At 31.5% G+C, this 22940-nt stretch overlaps 3 protein-coding genes across 3 annotated transcripts; 1 reads left to right on the top strand and 2 right to left on the bottom strand.

The window, feature by feature from the left end:
• Positions 1–4653: 4653 nt before the first annotated feature.
• On the bottom strand, positions 4654–8563 carry LOC108226257 (ethylene-responsive transcription factor WRI1). The gene is made up of 7 exons (XM_017401203.1): positions 8382–8563; positions 8034–8116; positions 7815–7823; positions 7592–7680; positions 7285–7409; positions 6653–6729; positions 4654–5339 (listed from the first exon to the last, which is right to left on the bottom strand). The coding sequence occupies exons 1-7, from the start codon at positions 8561–8563 to the stop codon at positions 4654–4656; spliced, it is 1251 nt and encodes a 416-aa protein (XP_017256692.1).
• Positions 8564–11964: 3401 nt separating this feature from the next.
• On the bottom strand, positions 11965–14156 carry LOC108226256 (probable purple acid phosphatase 20). Its single transcript, XM_017401202.2, has 5 exons — positions 13890–14156; positions 13276–13570; positions 12601–13169; positions 12437–12525; positions 11965–12348 (listed from the first exon to the last, which is right to left on the bottom strand). The coding sequence occupies exons 1-5, from the start codon at positions 14037–14039 to the stop codon at positions 12162–12164; spliced, it is 1290 nt and encodes a 429-aa protein (XP_017256691.1). The 5' UTR covers positions 14040–14156; the 3' UTR covers positions 11965–12161.
• A 3155-nt stretch (positions 14157–17311) lies between these two features.
• On the top strand, positions 17312–20954 carry LOC108228137 (hypersensitive-induced response protein 1). The gene is made up of 6 exons (XM_017403626.2): positions 17312–17453; positions 19018–19209; positions 19467–19587; positions 19734–19825; positions 19909–20005; positions 20365–20954. Exons 2-6 carry the CDS (start codon positions 19021–19023, stop codon positions 20724–20726), a joined length of 861 nt encoding a protein of 286 aa, XP_017259115.1. The 5' UTR covers positions 17312–17453; positions 19018–19020; the 3' UTR covers positions 20727–20954.
• Positions 20955–22940: the final 1986 nt, after the last annotated feature.

Below are 22940 nucleotides of genomic sequence, written 5' to 3'. Positions count from 1 at the left end.
GTGGCATTCTTCAGTGTATTTTAAGTTTTTTGAAATCCCATCAAATTCAATGAGATTTTGAAGCATTGTACCTAAATCCTATCAACTCTGCGACATTTCATCAAGAATCCGCAAAAATTCAAAATCCCACACAATCCATTAAAATCCATAGACTAAAAACAATGCATTAAAATCCCAATCGAATACACCACTGCTAGTAAAAATTTGCTGAACCTGTAAGTTTTTTGCTCCAGTGGGTGTTAACTATAATGGTTAGCTATATTTTAAAATTCGATTATTTTATTATTTTCAAATTATAATAATTATATTTTAAAATAATAATTAGTTATTGTGAATAAGTTTCATAAATAACTTTCTTATAAATTCAGTTAAATAATTTTTTCATATAAATATAACAAATAATTTTTTTCAGAATTTATTCTAATTAATTAAAATGACATTTCATTTAAAAATCTATTATTTGACTATTTTCAAATTTTAATAGCTAAATTTCACATAGTAGTTATGTATTGTAATAAAATTAAGAAGTAAATTATTGTCTGAATTTAATCAAATCAAGATTTTATACAAGGATATATGTTATTTTTATTAATTAAAATAAAATTCTAAGAGCAAGATAATATTTTTTTAAAATCATACGAGACTATATATATCCAGCTCATGTGTATATCACATTTTATTTTTATATTTAAATAGCATATAAATTATTTTCACATAAAAAATATATTTTTCATATAACTCAAAACGCTGTAAATTTCACAAACAAAAATGAGAGATTATTTTTAAAACAAATATTATATATACATATTTGTATTTATAAAGGTTTTTTTTTAAATAAATATTAAAATATGTCCTCTTTTATAATTTAATTTAAAATTAATAATTAAATTTAACTTTATTATCATCATAAAGAAATTGAACAAAACTAAATTTATATTAAATTAAATCTATAATATAAAATTATAATACTAATATATGTAATATAATTATTAAATATAAATGAATGACAAAAGTATAGAATTAGGGTACATTTTAAAGGAAAATGACGTGGAAATAATATAGATGATGGATTTTCATTCAACAGATGTAGCGTGTGTGTTTTACGTTATTTAAAATTATTGCTAACATGTCACTGCGTTGGAGGTGTCTGTTTTGCAACTGTTATGTATATTTTTAAATCCTAGCATTTTAAATCCTAGCATGACAGCTAGACATTATACCTAACAGATGCATCCCGTTGGAGATACTCTAGCATTTTTGGTGCTATTGACAGTTTTGTAGTTCTACTCCAGTATCTCAAGACTTTCGATTTTCGTTTTTATTCGCTTGCAGAGAGCTTTTTGGATTTGTGAGTGGATCAATTATCTCTTACACGTTGTGGTGCAGATCTAATTGTTTTAGTTTGTAGTTGGATTTTCTCTAGTTTGTTTTGATTATTGGTTGATTTCTCTCCTTGGTGAGAGTGTGTGGTTTTTCTCTCCTTTTGTGAGAGTTGATTCGGATTTATTGATAAAAGCCTTCCATGAATTACATTTGTGATTGATAGCTCAAACCAAGTATTTGGAAAAAATGGTGATCATAGAGCAAGGATCTATATATGTACCATCATCAATTTTAACATCGTTTATTTGTCTTATCTTGGGTATGAAAAAGGCAGGTTAACTTTTTCTATGTTTGTTCGACTCGATCATTTTTTAGATGCCGTATGGCTATTATTTATTGAATAATCTCTTTTTATTAAAAAAAAATGATGTTTTTATGGCTAATTATATACCCCTCTGTCTTTTTTATATGACACTTTTGACTTGGGCACGTACCTTGAGTTGACCGGATAGTAAAACTTATTATTTTTAATTGATTTTTTTTGTGAATTAAAATTTTGCTCACATATTTTTATTCAGATTAAAAAAATTTAAAAATAATATTTTTAACTATCCGGTCAAAGCACTTAAAAGTGTGTGCCAAAAAATCAAACCTCATGTATTAAAAAACAGAGGGAGTATACACTACTTTCACAAACATATTTTTCAAATTAATATTTTATAATCATAAAATAAGATATATAATAAAAAATTTAAAACTCACAAGATATTCTTTCTTAAATACATAAATAATAATTTTGCTGTGCGATCAAAACATGAGTCACAAGACAGAACCTAGAAAAGAACGAGTTGAGCGTCAACTATCAAATTTTAAGCCCTGTTCTTGTATATAGCCTTTTGGCCCTTTTCGTAATCTTGAAAGAAAAATTGCCATCTTTAACTGTTATAGCAGTATATTTTACTATGTCACAATTCACAAACCTGTAACATACTTTTCAATAACATCACGGGAGGCAACTAACTAGCCGTGTATATCTGAGTAATCGTTGCTTCACCATGGCCTATAGTATCTAAAGCCTCAAATTAAATACATCAAAAAAGAACATGCAGAAGTTTAGGAAGAATATAAATGGAGTCTGCAGCAGCTACTATAATAATATCTCGGGATCCAGTAAGCCTGGGAGCCATTGGAACAGCGCATGAAAGATCCGAAACAGGTAACAAACAGTTTGCTAACAGAGCAAGCTTACTTGCTGACGAAGATGATTTTGCAGGACTATAATTAGTATCATTTTCCGAGTAATTATGACGTAATGAACCTGGCATTTTCTCCATAACGTCAAGATTAATCTCGAAAAGTTCTTCTTCATCTTCTTCTTTCTCCAACATGTCACCAATTAGACCTTCTTCATAGGCTCTAATTTCATGTTCTTCAACATTCTCACCGGAAGCTAAAGCCATGACAGACAATGAATGCTTAATATGTTGAATACAACAAATGTGTGGGTATTTATAGGGGGGTTATGGAATCGGGTAAGGTGGATAGATGGTAGCTAAGACTAAGATGATGGTAAGTAGAGTAGCAGACCTGTCTTCAACTAATTTTCAGGGGTTTACAACTTTTGCTTTTTACCTATTAGTTTTGTAATACTCTTCATTTCCCATAGAAAAACACTACGTAATAAGCTATTTAATATTCGAAGGAAAGACAAATAATAAGCACATTTGAATTTTGATATATTAATAATTTAGAAGTTAATAAAAATCAGTGTTTTATTAATTTATTGATAAATTGATGATATTAAATTAATTAACCAAAGTAAAACAAATTATTAACTTACCGATAAATCTTATTCTATATTTTAATAATATAAATTTACCGATAATCTTATTTATTTATTTTGATAGTTTCCAAGCTTGGTGCAGCCTTTTTCTCTTTCAATCCTGCCCTTCTCCTGCGAGATACTTGGGTCCATTCCTCATCCTCCTTTGCGCCATGCTCAACTTTACTTCGAGTATCTTGTACTACTTCCCTATACGATCTATGAGAGTTGTGATGATATCCAGCTTCATCGTTGGTATCCTTTTTTGATCTGAGACTTCGAAAATGTATTTGATCTCGGGCGATTTTCGTAGCTTGGCTATCCCCACGTTCAATCTCTCCAAAATCTCCCGATCGATTAAGTTGCTATGCGCCCAGATGAACTCATTTAACTGCTTGTCTCCTATTTGTTGTCGCCGATCATCTCTGGGTTTTCGGGCCGATGAAGATGTTTGAAATTCAAATTTTGAAAGTGTCTTTCTTGATCGCCTCTTACCTTGGGAGAGAACATAGTTGTATGAAAAAAAAATTTAAACTTTTTCCAAATAAGATTAATATGTGTCTTTCCAAATATAGAAACATCAAAATCTAGTACAACATAGGCATAATTTTATCATTATTAAAATTAGTTCAGGAGATATAAAAAATCATTGATCGTGGTTGAATAATATTAAAAAAAAAGAGAGGAAGAAGACATGTTTACTAAGAACTTCTGCTATTTTTTGATATGTTAATAGAGTGCATATCCTTTTGTTAGAGCTCATAATATACAAAGTATAATGACATGACTGTACAAATTATAAAGACAAATATAAAATAATTTTAAAATATGTTGTGTATGTAGTATATTGTCTTTTATATTAATATGAGATACAAACATCATATTGTATCAAACAAATTATGTACTAGTGATTTATAATACAAAGCATTATTTCTACTTTTGTGTCATACCTTTGATTCGTCTAATAACACATTTACAAAAAACTCTTATAACTAATTTGTTGGGTCGCACAACATCCATTAACTCCATTAATCCACATCACACAAATGCAACCCACCTGTTAACTCTACATTAGTAAGATATTGTCCGCTCTAGGCAGTGGCCAAGCCCTCGCGGATTTATTTTTGGGCTCCTCCCAAAAAGCGTCATACTAATGGAGTTGTTTGGCTGCTTAAAATCAAGACAAATTTTCTTTATTTTTCCAATGTGAGACTTGGGTTGACATTCACTTAACATAATTTGTTTGTGCCCATGTGTGAATATGATTCAATAAATATTATATGATGAAAATAAGCATAGGAATGAGATAAAACCATGTCAATATTGAAAACATAACAAAAATCTCAAAATAGCATGCCATGTTAAGGATACACAAACATAAAATCAATTCAAATTCCCAAGCAAACTAACACTGTCTTTTAAAATAAACTATTTCTTAAAGAGATAAATGAACAGAAGTACTTGATGATGATGGTGAAGAGAGAAGCTCGTCATTCGTTCCTCTTTAATTATTTCATCGAATTGTTTGCCTCATCACCAGTGCAACCTTTCCCGTCTTTCATATCTTCTGCTTCATTTTCAACCAAATCACTGATATCATCTCCTGTGCGGTACTCTTTAACGGGTGATATATCTTGGTTAAGATCACAGCAGGGATTCATAGTTGTCATTTGCATGAATTCATCATCCACGAGTCCATATTGATTTAATGCATAATTCTCATACAGGTTCTCATCCAAAAACATATCTAAATCATATGCATCTTCAACTACCGCCGGTACTAAACCATCGTAGTTTCCATCCATATAATTTTCAGTATTATTGCTTGTCTCTTTGGATAAAGGTACCAACTCACCAGATGCTTCATAATAGCCATCATTAGAGACATTCAGCTTTGGAAATTTTTCATAATCATGCACATTTATAAAGTCCATCGCGACATCTTTGCCTAAGTCCATATCGTTGAAACCCTCTGTTGTACGAGATAGCATAGTCATTTCTTCAATTTGTTCCCCTTGCTCATCATTATATTTCTTTTCATAGTCATTTCTTTCTTCATCAGTTGTTTCCAATAGAGTATCATATTCATGAAGGTCTTGTTTATATGTACTTATATCAAAGTTTGTCACTGCACTGGTCCCTCTAAGTTGAATGGCAGCTAAATCATATGCAATGGCTGCTTCCTTTTCTGTGGCTTCATATATCAACCAAAATAAAGAATATTAATATATTTTACAAATTTCATACAAATTAACTCAAATATTACTAAAAGATAATAAAAATATAACTAAAAAAATAAAAACATATCATTCGAGGATTGCTCGAGTTGGTAAAATTATCTTCCTTTTCTATATCTCCTATTGACTAATAGCTATCTATCCTCATTTAATCATATAACCATTCAGGAATATAATTTATTGTATTATATACACATTCAACATCCAATTTACACAACACGTACCTTGAGTAAAGTAAAATATATAAACTTTTGAAAAAAACAGCCTAAACCTTAATACGTCTTATGAGTCACATTGGGCTTGATCAACTCAAAAGATAATATTCATATCTAAAGTGTCTATATATTATGTACGTGAGTAGTTTATTGGATCATCAATTATAAAAATTGATATGTTATATGTAAACATATATGACGAAAATTAAGCAAGTGTTGTTTTGTTTAAAAACAAATATAATTAAAATTATGAATCGAGTAAATGTGATATAAGCTCAAAAATAGTACATGATATCGATTTTTTGGTTCATTGCTAGTATATTATGCATGTACCTAGTATATATATATTTGGTTAAAATATATGAAAAATTCTATTGAAATTGACTATTTATTAATAATATTTATAAATTCTTAATATAATAACTACTCTATAGTTTTCTTTATATTTTTCTTTGCCACGTTTTCTTTATATTTTAATATTAATGAAACATGATTGATTTTATTTTTCTACATTATTATAAATAAAAATGTTATTATTGATGGAAAATTATAATTAATTTAACTATAGTAATAAAAATTATACATAGTTGTGAAAATAAACAATGAATATAAGATAGAAAGAATACAATTTAATTCATTTATTTACATAATAATTGTATATATACACTTCTCCTCCCATAAAAGATTTGAGAAATTGATGTCCTACAAGTTTGAGAAAAATGTTTGATTTTGAAAAACATATTAAAATCAAAACTTAAGTATTTGTGTTTATCTCATTTCAAACTCATATAATACCTAATGTTATAACATATATATAATGAATCAAAAGATTTCTTATATATCTCTTGTTTTTTTATTATGAAAAGAGTAAATATTAATAGTTAATATTTATTTTAATATTTCAACAACTAAATATTATTTGCATATACATGGTCTTGCTTATTACTTTAAACCAAAATTAAATTATAATTTTTTTTAAATATTTGATATTCATAATATATGCATAATAATCATATAAAGAGGGTCGAAAGATTTATAATGTAAAGATAACATACTGAAGGTTCCCAAGTATCGATATCGTTTTTCTCCGATCACTTTAATTCGAGCCTCCCATTTACCTTTTGCATGGTGCCTACATGATCAAATCAACAATGTCAATTTCTTTTTTGTTCGTAAAATTAATTATATGCATCAGTTTCATTGGATTTTTTTGATATACATAAATGACTGAAAGAACACATAATATAATATATATTCTATATTTTTTCCACATATTATTATACACACTTCAAAATTTATTCATTTGTTACTCAATAATATCAATCTGAAAAAAGGAAGCTAATGCATCTTAAAAAATCATTAATCGATTTGGCAGAAATCTAACAATCATTAAAGAGGAAAAAAAATAATTTTAGGCCCATGTATCACACTTACTAATTTTATAAAATATAAAGGTATATAAAATATATAGGTAGCTGCTTTCAAATATAAAATAAAATATATATAGGTAATTAAGTTTGGCTACATAAGAAAACGACTATTTTTTAAGACATGGATTTCATGAATGCCACATTAAAAAATACACCAACTATTTTATCATTCATTTTGTAACCTACGTCTAAACATATTGTTATTAAGAAAAAGTTAAGAAACATTAACTCGAACAATTTCAAAAAATAAATCTTACTTAGCAACGCCTCTGTATTCTGAAGCTCCCCTCGAAAATCCACGGCTTTTTCTCTTTAGAGTAGCCACATACTCTTCTTTTGTCAAATTGCTCATTTTTTCAATCTCTTTCTCGTACAACGATGCCTACAAATTTATCATATAAGATATATAAAATAGTATCATGAACAAAATTATATGTCATTATTAATTTTAGTAGATGATGGTTAAATAACTTAATATTTGGTGTCGTATTAAATTTCAAGAGAATGATTAGTTTTTTTGGTAAAAACTTAATAGAATAATTTATTTAAGAAAAGACAATGTACCGGAAAGTTGAGTGCAGTAGTGGGTCCCCAATATTTCAGAGCAGCAAGATCGTAAGCATGAGCAGCCAAGTCTTCATTCTCATAAGCTCCTACATTTTGTATGTATATATACATAATTGTCATCAATACAACTCAATCAAGTATTGAAGTATTAACCCCCACCCACATTCATAGATCACTAAAAAACAAATATTTTAAAAAAGAGGGATACCAAGAAACATACCTAAATAAACTACGCAATGACGAATTTGGTAAATCAGACAAATAAAACAACCATGGTTAGAACATAAGTGAGCCCACATGCATTAAAGATTTCAACCAACCAAACATAATAATAACCAAATTAAGGAAATATCATACATCTCTAAAATTTTATCGTAAATTATTATACAAAAAAAATTTAATTGATAATTTAAATATAATAAAATTTAATTGATAATACTTTGTCTCCCTTTCTTTTTATGCTGGGTGGTCCAAGAATCCTTGTCCCATAGATGAGCCTCAAACCTCCTTGTAAATTTATGCCTGCCATTAATATATGTTAATCAACAATCAAATAATAATAAAATTAATTCTCAGTATATATATACATGATCGAACATTGTAAAGATGATCAATATATACTCTTAATAAATAATAAAAACTCTTTTTGAATGAATAAATTACTTAATTTTCGAGAGTATCAATTTATCGAGATTCGACTATACATACAACACACAAAAACTCAATACACACACACAAACACATACACATATGTGTGTGTGTGCGCGTAAATGATCAAGATATGTACCTAGTAACTCCTTTGTAAATGGAAGTTCTGTGGATTGGGGCTCGATTACCATTTTGAACGATATCCCTCTTCTTCTTACTAAAGGAATTTTTGAGTGGAGGAATGCGTTGAGTTGATGAATGGATGGAAGAAGATTTAGAATTTGCACGAGACGATAAAGAATTAGAAGGTTTTTCCTTCATTTTTCCCAATCTTTTTTCAGTGTATTGACCGATGATACAGAGAAATGAGTGAGAGAATATAGCTATATTTATAAGGAGTATATACCCAAAAATAAGTGGAAGAAAGCTAAGAAAAGTTTTGGAGTTTTCAAAAGATGGCAGTATGGTATTAATGCTTCAATTTTATTAGAAGTTAATTTGATGTTTATTGAAGACACAAATATAAAACAAACAATATTAAGTTAATTTGATGTTAATAAACAATATTAAATTATATAATTGTGACAAATTATATGACACAATTTTGGACACTTTAAATAAAATCTGTGATGTATATCGAGGAATCAACATAAAATAAAGTGGGACCACTAGATTATAAAGAGATAGCTGTCTTGCACGACGGTTACGTGATAGTATCTTATATATTTAACCGTCTAAATGATGTATTTATTGTGACATAATATACGGGACATAAATGTTATCAAGATCCAAAATATATATTATCACAAATTATATAATAAATGGAAGGAATAATATTTGGCTATGCGTATCCCGGATCTTTTACTACAGCAATACAATCCAATATCGTGGAATACTATATACATACACATATATACATATGTTGGGCCAGTTAAGCGAGTCATAATTTCACAATAGTATGATAACGTTTGCGGGCTTCATCCTTAAGCTCATCCCGGGGTCGCCTTTCTGCCTCTTCCTAGGCCCGTCTTGGAGTCCATCGCAGATTGACATGGACCGTTCTAACTTGGCTCTGATACCACTTCTGCCTCTTCCTAGGCCCGTCTTGGAGTCCATCGCAGATTGACACGGACCGTTCCAACTTGGCTCTGATACCACTTGTTGGGCCAGTTTAGCGAGCCATAACTCCACAGTAGTACGATAACGTTTGCGGGCTTCATCCTGAAGCTCATCTCGGGGTTGCCTTTCTGCCTCTTCCTAGGCCCGTCTTGGAGTCCATCGCAGATTGACACAGACTGTTCCAACTTGGCTCTAATACCACTTGTTGGGCCAGTTTAGCGAGCCATAACTCCATAATAGAATGAATGATATTGTCAGTTTTGGGCTGAGCGTGCACGACTTTATTTTTGGATAACTCTCAAAAGGCCTCATACTATTGGAGTTGTTCACATTATTTATTATCTAGTTTTCTACCTCTCCCACAGCCTATGTGGGACAGTTGTCGAGCTCGATGTGTGAAGGGGAAAATTGTCAGGAGTTGTTCCATATTAGTTTAAAATATAAGGAGCCAGACAACTCCACTAGTATGAGGCATTTTGAGAGGTGTTCAGTACCAAAATCGTGCGGGCTCGACCAACAATAGAAAAGTAAAATTCCTAAACCAATCTTTTCAATTCTCTTTATCTTTGTCGAGTCTTAAACCACAGTAATACTTACTATATCTTGTTATTTCCATTCATATACCATTTTATCTTACAACTTTTAGGGAAATTTTTAATGGTACACTCGTACAATTGGTTTTTCTCAATGATACCATCGCATTTTTGACTTCTATCGATGGTACGCTCGTACTTTTAATTTACTCTTTATGCTACCTTCATGTACTTTTAATTTACTCTCTATTGATTTCAAACTGTAAAACAAATTGTATATTTGAAATCCTTGCGAAAAGTTACATAAAATAGACCTTAAATCATGTAAAACAAAGTCAAAATGAGCGAGATATATTCATACTTCATAACCAAACTTTGTCATTAATATCTCACTCGTTTTGACTTTGTTTTACATGATTTAAGGGTCTATTTTATGTAAGTTTTCGCAATGATTTCAAATATACAATTTATTTTACAGTCTGAAATCAATAGAGAGTAGATCAAAAATACACGAGTATACCATAGAGAGTTAATTAAAAGTACGAGGGTACCACTAGTAGAAGTCAAAAATGCGATGATATTATTGAGAAAAGCCAATTCTATGAGTGTACCATCAAAAATTTCCCTAACTTTTATAATGATAATCGTTGCCCCTGGAATAAGTAATGATAATTACTTTGTAAATTAATTATTTATCTCTCTCATTTAAATAGATTTAAAATATAATAAATTTGAGCTATTATTTTTCTCTCTTGATAGATAAAGTATATTTTATGGGATTCTTATTTAGATATTTATATTAAATTTAAAATTATTAATGATAATTTTTGTCTAAACATATTTTCATCTCCTTCCTTTTAGTCGGATATCGTAAACTAAGACCATCCATGAGTTATATATAAACTTTATAATATATGATTTAATTATCTTTTTTTTTCAAATACAATGAAATTATATCTTTATTATTTCCATGTAACTCGTAAACAAATTCGAATATGATTAACAATTTTAAAAACTTTGAAAGGCTAACATATTTAATATATTTTTTTCATGATGAATTTGGAAGATTCATAAATAATATTTATATTGAAAAGTTGAGTTATTTCCTATAATTTATGTAAACACTATGTAAGATCATAAATTTTTTAATTTACGTTTTAGAAATGTATTTCTTTTTAGTCCAGGTGACTCTTAAATTTTGGGTCTCCTATATATATATTAACTAATATAGAGAAAAAAACGAAAAAAATTATGTATGACAAAGGGGTCATCATGACATTTTGTCATCCATAACATTGATTATCATTAGCTCCAAAGGGGGTAACCATTTATAGCGAAGAAAGTACTGTAGTGGGGTTTTTACAGAGGACAAAAGTCACAAAACAGTATAGCCCACAATCTAGCAAAAGGTTGTGCAAATATTTATTACAATGGAGAGCACGAAGGGCTGTGAAATTCACTTCAAGTCTAGATTAATGTTGATATCAATTTTGCTCGCTGGGGTTGTGCTATTGTCAGCAGCCGAGACTAATACCGGAATCAAGATCAATCCGAAAATAGTGGATGACAGTAACAAGAGGTCCAACGGGTTAACCAAACTTGACAAGAGCCCAGTGCCAGCACCAAGCAACAGTCCTGGCAAGAGAGTGTGCTATCCTAAAGGACACGAATGCCGGACTGATCCTACGCTATGCTGCCACAACTGTGGCTGTATCATGCCCGTTGGGGTTTGTTTCGGTATCAACTGCTAATTGCATGCGTCTACAAATATTCATAAATGAAAAGACATACAAGCTTATGTTGAATCAAATTTTATGTTTCTCAGTTATTTTATGAAGGTACCGTTGTGTTTGGAAATTTATTAGTATTACAAGATTTGGAATTTTGGGTGTGTGAGAACTATATGCATCGAATGAGCTGGTCAGATTTAATTAAGAATAGCTGGTTAGTTATTTTTGTTACTGATAATTGTTTGATTAGCTTGGAAATCAATATCGGATGATAATTAATTTTGTAAGTTCCTGTAAGTGTCATTAGTTTTAGAAGACCCAGATATTAAAAAAAGAGTGATTGCAAGTAAAATTCCTCCAATTTGGCCACACAAGATAAAGAGCAGTGGGTATTAGCTACTAATAATGTTGAGCTAGCACATTCGTTTGAATTGTGTGGTTTTACATTTATTAAGCTCAAGATAAACAGAGTCCACACTATGGATTTGCTTGAGATTCACATTTTCAAGCTCGAAATGATCAAATTATATATTTAGTTTAAGCCTGACACTCTGCAGAATGAGACACAAGGCTCTGTAACCAGAGTTGATCAGCTACAACAGCTTCATCGTCATCATTTCGATGCCACGTCCACAGTGCATGACTTGCATTCACCACCTCCAGTGTCCCGTGCCCGAAACTAGCCTCTCTGAATAATGACTCAGTCGGTTGTGGATCAATAAACCTGCAGTTCATTCAAGTTAAATATGTGTTGTGACTTATAACTTTAATTTAACTCACTCTGTTCCTAAGTACTTAATATCTCTGCTTACTTGGTAGCGAGGCCTTCGTGGTTTCCACCGTCTCCAATGGTTATATGCACTGGTCCGCACTTGTCTGCTTCATCCATGTAAACTTGGGTCTAAAAACATCAAGTACGAATGGTTAAGTGCCTTCGCGTTGAAATATAACAGAATTGCTTACAGCCAAAACTTACAAAGCGCTCGTAGGCATGTACATGTCCTGCAAACACAATGTCAACATTAGCTCCGTAAAGCAAATCTTCCATTGCAGCCTTCATGTCCACGGATGCAGCCTCGCCTCTATGAGCAAAATTAGAATTGTACCATGGTGCATGAATGACCGCAACAATCCAAGGTGTTATGCTCTTGTCAACTTTACTCAAATCAGATTTAAGCCAATTGTATTGTTCTGATCCCACACTGAAATCAGTATACGAACCTAACATTATGATATGAACACCTGCAACTTGAAAGGAATAGTAGAGATTAGAGGTAGAGGCACTTTCGTCATAAGGCATTCGCCATCTCGCATTGTATGATATGAAGGTCTGGTTTGCTGAAAGCTCCTCCACTTCGTGATTCCCTTGTGTGACCATCCATGGTCTTTGGCTAGCTAGTGGCTGCACTAGTCGACCAAAAGAATCCCATAATGGCTGATCATAATCTGCATATGCTAAGTCCCCTGGTAGAAGGAACACATCATAGTTTGATTTTGATATGTGTTCAAGTGTTGTTTGAGTCCATCCTGTTTGTCCAAGATCACCTACATTTGGAATTTATGATTTATTCGCTTATTCCATTAGGCCTAATACCGAAATTTGCTTTATTAGTATTGAATTTGATCATTTTATGATGCCGAGATGTTGTACCTGAAACTCCAAATTTGATTGGAAAATCAGATGGAGGCGTTTTGAAGCTAAACACGGTGGAGTTCGATGGGCCACAAAGGTAGTAGTATGTTGTGTTGGCGTTTAATGGGCCAATGACAACATTATGAATGTTGCCAGAGCTGTAGGATATGAATTTGTAAGAAGATGAAGTCCCGGTTGCTGAATGTGCATTGCTTAATCCGGGAGAAGTGGCATATGTTACAATTGGTTGTATAGGATCTTCTGTAATCCATGATATTCTCATTTTATCACTCTCAACCAAAGAAATGTGTACCTGTAATGTTAGTAGCAGTTACAAGTCTGATTAGTTGCTATAATGCCTGATCAAAATGTATGTACAAAATAAAGCCATCTCCGCGCACTTATAACTGAATACATTGGCTCATCAAACAAGGGTCCGCAGGGGCGGATCTAATAAGAGACATGGGGACATATGCCCCCCTAAAATTTTTTTTGACATTTTATATTTTACAAATTATAGAAGTGTCCCCCTAAAAGTCTGAAAATATATAGGTGTTTTTCGAGAATATGTTTGGTGCCCCCTAAGAAAATATTCCTAGATCCGCCCCTCATGTCCGATGGTATGTATGTACCTGTTCTGGGGAGGTGGAATCAAGGCTATGGTCTCGTGACACGAAGACAGAAGTTCGTGGAGGAGGCCTTTCATAAGAAGAAAAGCTGCATTTTGAATTTAAAGAAACGATGGCGAAAACTAATATGACAACTATTCGTAACACAGCCATGCACGCTACCAGGCAATTCACTGAAGAGAAGCTAGAGTAGATAATTAAGTGTGACTGAGGAGTGTTTATAAGGGAATTAGAAATCTGTTCTCATCCGTTTGGAAAATTGTGTGTGGATGAATCTGCGGATGTATTCTGGTTTGTTGCAATCAATTAGCAGCGGCAGCTATAGCAGCACGTTTCATTCGTTACTGTAAAAACACTAACCTAGAACGCTTTGTTGTCTTTATGTGACCACGGAACTAGTAAAAAAATACATTGGCTTAGTTTACACAGGCACGGTGATGTTGTCAAAGCTTTAGCTATTGTAGTTTTCCATTCTACAATAACATGAAACAATATTTGTCATTATACATGTTGAAGTAACCGTTCGGACAAATATCACGTGCCAATTTGGTAGTAGTAAACGGTAAACATACAAACCTCGAGTTGGAAGTATGTTTGTTTAAGTCATTCATGTTGTCAATTGTCAATCCGACGTGATAATCCAAGCAGGCAATCTCATTGTTCACGCTTCACAGGTCACTGCAGTAAAGTCTTATTTTTGTTCCTTCGAGTGCTGGTATAGATGCTACTGATAAACAAATATTGTTTTTGAGAAAAAAGAGGACAAAACACCAAGTTGAAACTTTGCCAGCATTTTTATTTTCTCCTCTTTTTCTTAGAAATTCCGCCAGGAAGCGGGGATAACTTCTACACAGTCATGTGAGATTGGTTGAAAAATTGTTCAAAATAATAAGATATTGATCATATAAAATTTGTTAAATTTCTAAAAAATTGTGTTTTGATAATACTAAATATATTAACTGACCAGATTGAAAAAATTGAGATTGGTTAAAATAATCTAAAATAATAGACTAATGTTTTAATGGTACTCAACTTAGAGGGGTGTATTGGATTGAGATTTTAAAGCATTTTTTTGCATTAATGAAATCCAAGGGTATTCGATTGAGATTGTTTGAAATCCATTAAAATCTTAAGATATTTAATTATAATTTTAAATTACGCAACAAAATCTGGTGGTATTCAATTGAGATTTTAAATTATGCTTTAAAATCCGATGATATTCAATTGAGATGGTTTAAAATCCATTAAAATCTGATGGTATTCAAATGCTAATGGATTTTTTTTGATGTCATACAATGATGGATTTTGTGGCATTTTTCGGTGTATTTTAAGTTTTTTGAAATCTAATTAAAATCAATGAGATTTTGAAGTAGTGTGCTTAAATCTTATCAACTCTGCGATATTTTATGAAGAATCCGCACGAAATCAAAATCACACAAAATCCATTAAAAATTTAAAATCCATAAACTAAAAACAATCCATTAAAATCTCAATTGAATACATCCCGATATTGATTGATTATATTTTAAAAATAATTCATTATTATTTATGATTATTATAAATAAAATTTATTTTTTGAATATGATAAAGAATGATATGAAAATTTATTATAGACATCCAGACAAAATATAGGCTAAAATTTTAATTCTCGTATAGAATTTAATTTAAATTCTCATAAAATTCAGAATTTTAAGGAAAATTCGATGTAAACATTTTATTCATAGAAGGAAATTGGATTTAAACTTTCAAATTCTGAATTTTAAAAAGTCTAGTTTTAACAAAATTAAAAAAATATATTAAAAGGAAAAAATTAATAATTAAAAGCCCCAATCAAATCAATATACTTATATAAAGGAGAAGCGAGGGGCGTGTAGGTGGCGCCTCTCACATCGCTCCATTCTATTTTTCTAATTTTCTAGAATTTTTTAATGAAAAATATCAAAAATTAGAACTACCTTTTTTAGTTTCGGCTCACATCGCTCCATTCTATTTTTCTAATTTTCTAGAATTTTTTAATGAAAAATATCAAAAATTAGAACTACCTTTTTTAGTTTCGGGTATATTAGAAGCAAGTTTCACAATCTGATTTTGTTTCAGATTATATATAGAATATAGTAGTTTGAAAGTTTTAACCTGATTTTGTTTCAGATTATTTAATTACGGGAAAGAGTAGCACACAAGTCTCTCTGCACTTATAAATACTCTTATAGATTGTAGGGTTTTGGATCATCTAAACACAACCTCCTATCTCTCGATATTACAACTCTATCTCTCTCTGGTGATAGTCCTCTTGCTTGATTTCTAACTCGGTGGTGTCGTTCTTCTACAAACGATAAGTGAAGGCTATTTATATAGTATTAAAAAAAATAAAGGTTGTTGCAAGCAAAGGTAGTTATAGATCACTATGTGGGAGTCGACAAATTGAAATAGAGGAAAAGAATATAGTCTTGACATGATATTGATGGATGATATCAATAAATTAATTATTAGTGATGTATGTTTGTTGGTTATTTTTTTATAATATTTGTTTTTTTCATCGGACATGTTTGTTGTTGTTAATTTTTATATGATTTACTTTGTATACATGAAAATATGGTGGAGAGGCGAGGGGTGTGTAGGCGGCGCCTCTTACATCGCTCCGTTCTATTTTTCTAATTTTCTACAATTTTTGGATGAAAAATATCAAAAATTAGAACTATCTTTTTTAGTTTCGGCTATATTAGAAACAAGTTTCAGAATCTGATTTTGTTTCAGATTATTTACGAAATATAGTAGCTTGAAAGTTTTAATCTGATTTTGTTTCAGATTATTTAATTATGGAAAATAGTAGCACACAAATCTCTCTGTACTTATAAATACCCCTATATATATCGTAAGGTTTTGGATCATCTAAACACAACATTTTCTCTCTCAATACAACCTCACGGATTTAAGTTAGATGTTTTTTGTGCACAATCAATCCAAAAAAAATTGACGGAAGGTGACAATGTAAGAACATGATTACTTTAAAAAAAAAAAAAAAACACAAATAAAATTAAGATTCGTCGTGCTTTAAATTGTTGATTACATGTATAAATTTATTTTCATTTTTTCACCATGAATTATAGTCCAATTTTGCAATTTTATATATTAGTATTAGTATCACATCAAAATATTTATAATATAAATTTTATTTTATCCTACAAATATTAATTTTGAAATGTTAATATAGTTTCTATAGATAGCCACAAAATTATTTTATTTTACAAATATTAATATTAAATCATTAATATAATTTTTATAGGCCGCCGCAACGCGCGGCTTCTCAACTAGTATTTCTAAGTGGATCGATCCTTATCCGACTGGACATTATTTTTAACAAAATTCAATTAAAACCTCTCTTGACAGTTGACATAATGATATTTTGTGATATCTCAAGACCGAGTCGCTAATTAATATTCGATCCTTTATTCCCTGTATAATTCTGCTGTGTCTATGCTCCATATATATCGGCACATGATTTTACTTTGTTGGCATAGAAGTCTCCTCTTTCCTTTGTGATCATCTCCTCCCCAACTTCACATCAGGGTGAGTAGTGGAGTACTGTAATCCCCTAGCTGCTTTCTATTCTTTATTACTTTTCATTGCAAGTCTTCAACCTTTTGATATGTTCATGTACACTTATTTAGCATGTATGTTTACTTGTTCACATGTTGTAATTCTGCTTATGAACTGTAAAGCGTGCTCTTATATGTGATACAGTTTTTTCTCCCACCCTCAATATTGATTTCGGAGGTTTGAAATTTGGCTTTTGCTACATGTTTTTTCTTATTGTACCATGCCGTAGTGGTTTTTTTAATTTTTCTACATGATTGAATTCTGTTATAAGTTACTGTTAGCACATACACACACCGTGGGAGTTAAATTTGGGAAACTTGGGTTCAAAATCGACATGACTATATTTATTGTAAATTGAGTTATAGAAGATTGGGTTGTGGTGGAATACTGGAATCTGAGTTGCATAAGAGCAACTCCAATGCAATGCTATACTTGGTTCTATTGCTATATTATAGCATCAAAAGTAAAAAAACTCAACTCCAAAGGGGTGCTATATTTGGATGCATCCATGCATAGATGCATCCTTGGTTCTATATTTGAAACCAAGGATGGATCCATCCATGTTGCCACATCATCAATAACTAGAAATTGGAGTGCAAGTTTTATTTTAGCACCAAAAAACACTTTTTGGTGCAAGTTTAAAACTAGTTATAGAACTTAGCATTGGAGTGCAAGTTTTATTTTAGCACCAAAAAACAGTTTTTGGTGCTATATTATAGCAATAGCAATAGATATATAGCATCTAGCATTGGACTTGCTCTAAGATATTGATGTCCATGTATATAGGCAGGGGGGGGGGCAGAATTTTTTTACAGTGGGTTCCTAGTATAATTATAAAAATATTTAGGATATTAATAAATATGTGCAAAATTCATATACAGAGAAAATATTTTACATTTTAAAGTTGTTTCTTGTTGTGCTTTTAGTGTTTTGGGTCTCAAAATTTGGGTTGTATTGAATAAAATTGGGCTTCTTAACTAATTTTAGTGGGTTCCTTACCAAAATTTAGTTGGTTCCAAGTTCAAAAACTTTGCTATATTAATACTTGAGTCCAGGACTGAGTGGGTGCCTAGGTATCCTCTTGCTGCAACATAGGTCCGCCCCTGTATATAGGGTGTTTGTATGGGCTTCAAGCCGGAGCTTGATTTCATTGTCGATTTTAAGTTAAAAAAGTGTTAGTTTGTTTGTGTAATAATACGGAAACTGACTTTAAAATTAAAAATAAGACATCTGACTTGTAGCCGGAAGTTAGGAAGTACTTTATTAAACAAGTTATTTTGTTTTTGTGATTTTATTTAATAAAAGTTAGTATCATCGTTCAAATGGCTAACCTGTTAAATTAATCTTTGTTGTTACATTTTAATAACTCATAAGTCACCTATAATATAAAATCACCGAAGGCAATTGAAAATGTTCACAAAGTCACTATAAATCTTAAGTCATTATCTTACGTTTACCTGATCACACCCACGGTTTCACGTAGTAGTCTTAAATATTTGAAATAACATATTTTTTTTAAATGCTTCTGCCACAGAATATGGGTAACATCCTCTGTTGTGTTCAAGTTGATCAGTCTACTGTGGCTATTAAGGAGCAATTTGGAAAATTCAGCGACGTACTCGATCCAGGATGCCACTGCCTGCCATGGTGCTTTGGCTATCAGGTGGCCGGTCATCTGTCTCTTAGGGTCCAGCAGCTGGATGTCAAGTGTGAAACCAAAACAAAGGTTCGAATCTTTAGTATATATGTCAGCTGCGGTACACCTGTTTCTTTTGTTATGCTAATTTTTTTCGGACTAGTTAAATTGAAAAGGTTGTGTTTTACTTTTATAACTCGTAGTTGTTATTGGCTTATGGCCACTCCCTACAGTACCAAATCCCATTTCTGCCTCATGTGCATAGACGCATTAGCAAATATTCTGTATAAAGCCCAATAGTTTTTATTATATGTTGTCAGAGCTGAAATAAATTTTTCTGGTTATAGGACAATGTATTTGTCAATGTTGTAGCATCAATTCAGTATCGTGCCCTGTCAGAGAAGGCGAATGATGCGTTTTACCGACTCACAAATACAAGGTCACAGATTCAAGCATACGTCTTTGATGGTACAGATCTATTCCAGAAAATGAAGACATACCTAACTAATTATAATTGTATTACCTTGAATCAATTTTTTGGAGAATGTATCTGAATGATGATTTTAGTTGTAAATAATTTTTGCAGACATTAATACTTGTTTTTGGTTATGTAGTTATCAGAGGTACAGTTCCGAAGCTCGACCTAGATGCTGCTTTTGAGCAAAAAAATGATATTGCCAAGGCTGTAGAGGAAGAACTTGAGAAGGTGAGTGATAACTAACGGGTTGCATTATTGTGAACTCTGGTTCTATCGTGCCTGTAACAATTTTTTGTTTATGCTGTTTACAGGCAATGTCTCATTACGGATATGAGATCGTCCAGACACTGATAGTTGACATAGAACCTGACGAGCATGTTAAGAGAGCAATGAATGAAATTAATGCCGGTAAAGTTCTTATTATACACTTGCTACATTCCTGGGAGTTGGGAGTATTATACATTGCCGTATTGGAGTATCTCAAGGGAGAGAATCCTTTGATAAGTAATAACCTAAAAACAGAAGGGAATTAGTATTTGTATGTTCTTTAGTTCATATCTGTATTACCTCACCGGATGTTGGTGCAGATGCTCATTGAATACATATGTTGAACTTCTATACTTCATATCATATATTTCTAACAAAAATCTTGATCGCTCTTTTCAGTACTTTGTCAGTCCTTTTTGGGTCCAAACATGTTTATTAGTTGAAAAACAAAACCTGAGATTAATTTTGAGTCTGAATTCTAAAATTTATACTTGTTGCAGCTGCAAGGCTGAGGATGGCAGCTACTGAGAAGGCTGAGGCTGAAAAGATTCTTCAAATCAAGAGAGCTGAAGGCGAGGCTGAGTCGAAGTACCTCTCTGGTGTGGGTATAGCACGTCAGCGCCAGGCAATTGTGGATGGTTTAAGGGACAGTGTGATTGGCTTCTCAGTTAATGTTCCAGGCACAACTGCGAAAGATGTAATGGACATGGTTCTAGTCACACAGTATTTTGACACCATGAAGGAAATTGGTGCTGCATCAAAGTCTTCTGCCGTGTTCATACCTCACGGACCTGGTGCAGTTCGTGACGTTGCAGCTCAGATTCGTGACGGACTTCTACAGGGATCTTCCTCCCAGCATTAGCTTTCCCGCCCTCTCATATCCAGAAGTTTCATCTTGAGTACAGTATATAATTCTTGGTTTGTGATTTTAAGCTTGTTTTAAGAATTATGAATCTGATTGTAATTGCTTCCTTACTACTTTCAGTTGTTTGGTCTGTTTGGTTGGCTTGACACCAGTGTAATTATCTTAATTAATGAAGAAGTTGATTTTACATCTTTAAAAAATATTCTGCAGAGAATGAGCTCCCAAGTCCTAAATGTATTTGATTTTAGATACTCCCTCCTTCCCATTTTAAATGTCCACTTTGCTCAAATCACACATATTAAGAAAAATTAAATATGATATGTTGTTATCATTGTTATGCATTAATTATACAAAAACACTACTAAATTTTCATTCATTTTGTTAAAAGTCAACATAGTTTGCATTGTAAATCATGAAAATTGTACATGCTAATAAATGTTAACATTGAAACTTGTATAAAATTGTATTGGACAAAGAAGTAGGACAAATAATATGGGAAATTTTTTCTTTGCAAAGTGGACAATTAAAATGGGAAGGAGGGAGTATTAATATAAAGCTAATTTAATAGGGCCTGTGCTGCAAATCTATAATGCCTGCTGTAATTTCAGCATGATGATTCAGTCATGAACTTGTACCTCTGATGATCAGCATATAAGTGTGAGCCAAGTATCTGCTGTTTTTGATTTCACAGTTTTGTAGTGATAATTAAAACTATTGCAGATTCTGAGTTCCGAAAGTAAAAACAACATTTAGATAAGTTACCATCGAAATTTGCTTCTCTATTCTGAGCAAAATGGTTTCCAGCTTAGCTCATTCTCAACGATTATGATCTAGTTAATGATAGGCAATGATATGCCAGTCAAAAGGTTGCAGGCTAATAGTCATATCTACATGCGGAAGGTGCATTTAAATTGAGATTTTGAAATAATAAATTAACCGTTAAAGGCACAAAAATCAAAAATCATATTAATATATAGATCAAGTGAAGAGACTCTGAGAGCATCCCCAATAGACTCTTAAGAGCATCTTCAGCAGCTTCCTTATATGATGTCTTAAGCTATTTTTATAAGGAATATGACAAAAATATAACTCCACCAGAGTCTTAGTGGTGCCTTAAAAAGTTAGGATGCAAGTTTTATTCCTCATTTTTAAGGATTGAAGAGCCATTCCTCATACTACTTTTAATAATAAAATATTCCCTTCCCTTCTTTTCTCACACTTTCCCATTCAATAAAATGTAGGAATTCTTTAAAAGAGGTATAGGATATTTTGAATATATTATTATTATAATAATAAGGAACGTAAAATAGGGAATGTTGTTGGAGTTCTCATTCAATAAAATGTAGAAATACCTTAAAAGAGGTATATTTTATTATATATTTAAGGAAGCTGTTAGCACTCTGCTGGAGATGCTCTAAGCCACTCTTCAAATATAATATAAAAAATTGACTCTTAACAATTTAATATACATTAATCTCCAACAACACTCTTTATATTCACTCTCTAAACAATATTTTACTATTAAATTACTTTTATTAAATAGAGTACAATACAAAAATGGAGAGAGAAAGTGGATCCTTGTATTACTTTACAATATAATACTCCCTCCGTCCCATTTTAAGTGTCTTGTTTTGACTTTCAACGGTCAAATTGACCAATTTTTGACCAAGCGTAAAGAACAAATCCGTTATTATTTTAAAAAACTAAAAATTACATTTGATAGTATATTGTATGTACTTTATAATGACATAATTTTTTTTATTTTTAAAATTTATATTATGTTTGTAAATCTCAGTCAAAATTTGGTCAATTTGACCATTCAAAAGTCAAACTGGACACTTAAAATGGGATGGAGGGAGTATAACTTAAGAGTGGGTGGTGGACTCTTAAAAGAGAGGAGAGAGAAGAGGCTCTTAAGGGTTTGAAGAGGCGCTCTTAAGAGGCTCTTCAAACCTTTAAGAGCCTCCAAGAGTCTATTAGAGCTACAATTTTGTTAATATCTACTTTTTGATTTAAGAGCTTGTTTGAACAGTTTGTTGGAGATGCTCTGAGTCTTTCGATTCCAACGAATTTTAGAACACATATGAAGGTGCATTTAAATTGAGATTTTAAAAGATTTTTTTCATACATGAAATTTGAGATATTTAATTGGGTTCGTTTAAAATTTATTAAAATATTAGAGTATTCAATTGAAATTTTGGTATTCAATCA

This window comes from Daucus carota, chromosome 6 (assembly GCF_001625215.2).
Source record: "Daucus carota subsp. sativus chromosome 6, DH1 v3.0, whole genome shotgun sequence".
NCBI classification, from domain to species: domain Eukaryota; kingdom Viridiplantae; phylum Streptophyta; class Magnoliopsida; order Apiales; family Apiaceae; genus Daucus; species Daucus carota.
This window is presented reverse-complemented; position numbering and strand designations above follow the sequence as displayed.

Coding starts and splice junctions, on each gene's coding strand:
- LOC108226257 (XM_017401203.1), bottom strand. CDS start 8,563: ATGAAGGAAAAACCTTCTAATTCTTTATCGTCTCGTGCAAATTCTAAA. Junction 6,730..7,284: donor GAATACAGAGGCGTTGCTAA/GTAAGATTTATT, acceptor TTGATCATGTAG/GCACCATGCAAAAGGTAAAT. Junction 5,340..6,652: donor TCGATACTTGGGAACCTTCA/GTATGTTATCTT, acceptor TGATATATGAAG/CCACAGAAAAGGAAGCAGCC.
- LOC108228137 (XM_017403626.2), top strand. CDS start 19,021: ATGGGTAACATCCTCTGTTGTGTTCAAGTTGATCAGTCTACTGTGGCT. Junction 19,210..19,466: donor AGTGTGAAACCAAAACAAAG/GTTCGAATCTTT, acceptor TTCTGGTTATAG/GACAATGTATTTGTCAATGT. Junction 19,588..19,733: donor TCAAGCATACGTCTTTGATG/GTACAGATCTAT, acceptor TTGGTTATGTAG/TTATCAGAGGTACAGTTCCG.
- LOC108226256 (XM_017401202.2), bottom strand. CDS start 14,039: ATGGCTGTGTTACGAATAGTTGTCATATTAGTTTTCGCCATCGTTTCT. Junction 13,571..13,889: donor ATTCCACCTCCCCAGAACAG/GTACATACATAC, acceptor CTAACATTACAG/GTACACATTTCTTTGGTTGA. Junction 12,349..12,436: donor CACGAAGGCCTCGCTACCAA/GTAAGCAGAGAT, acceptor AATGAACTGCAG/GTTTATTGATCCACAACCGA.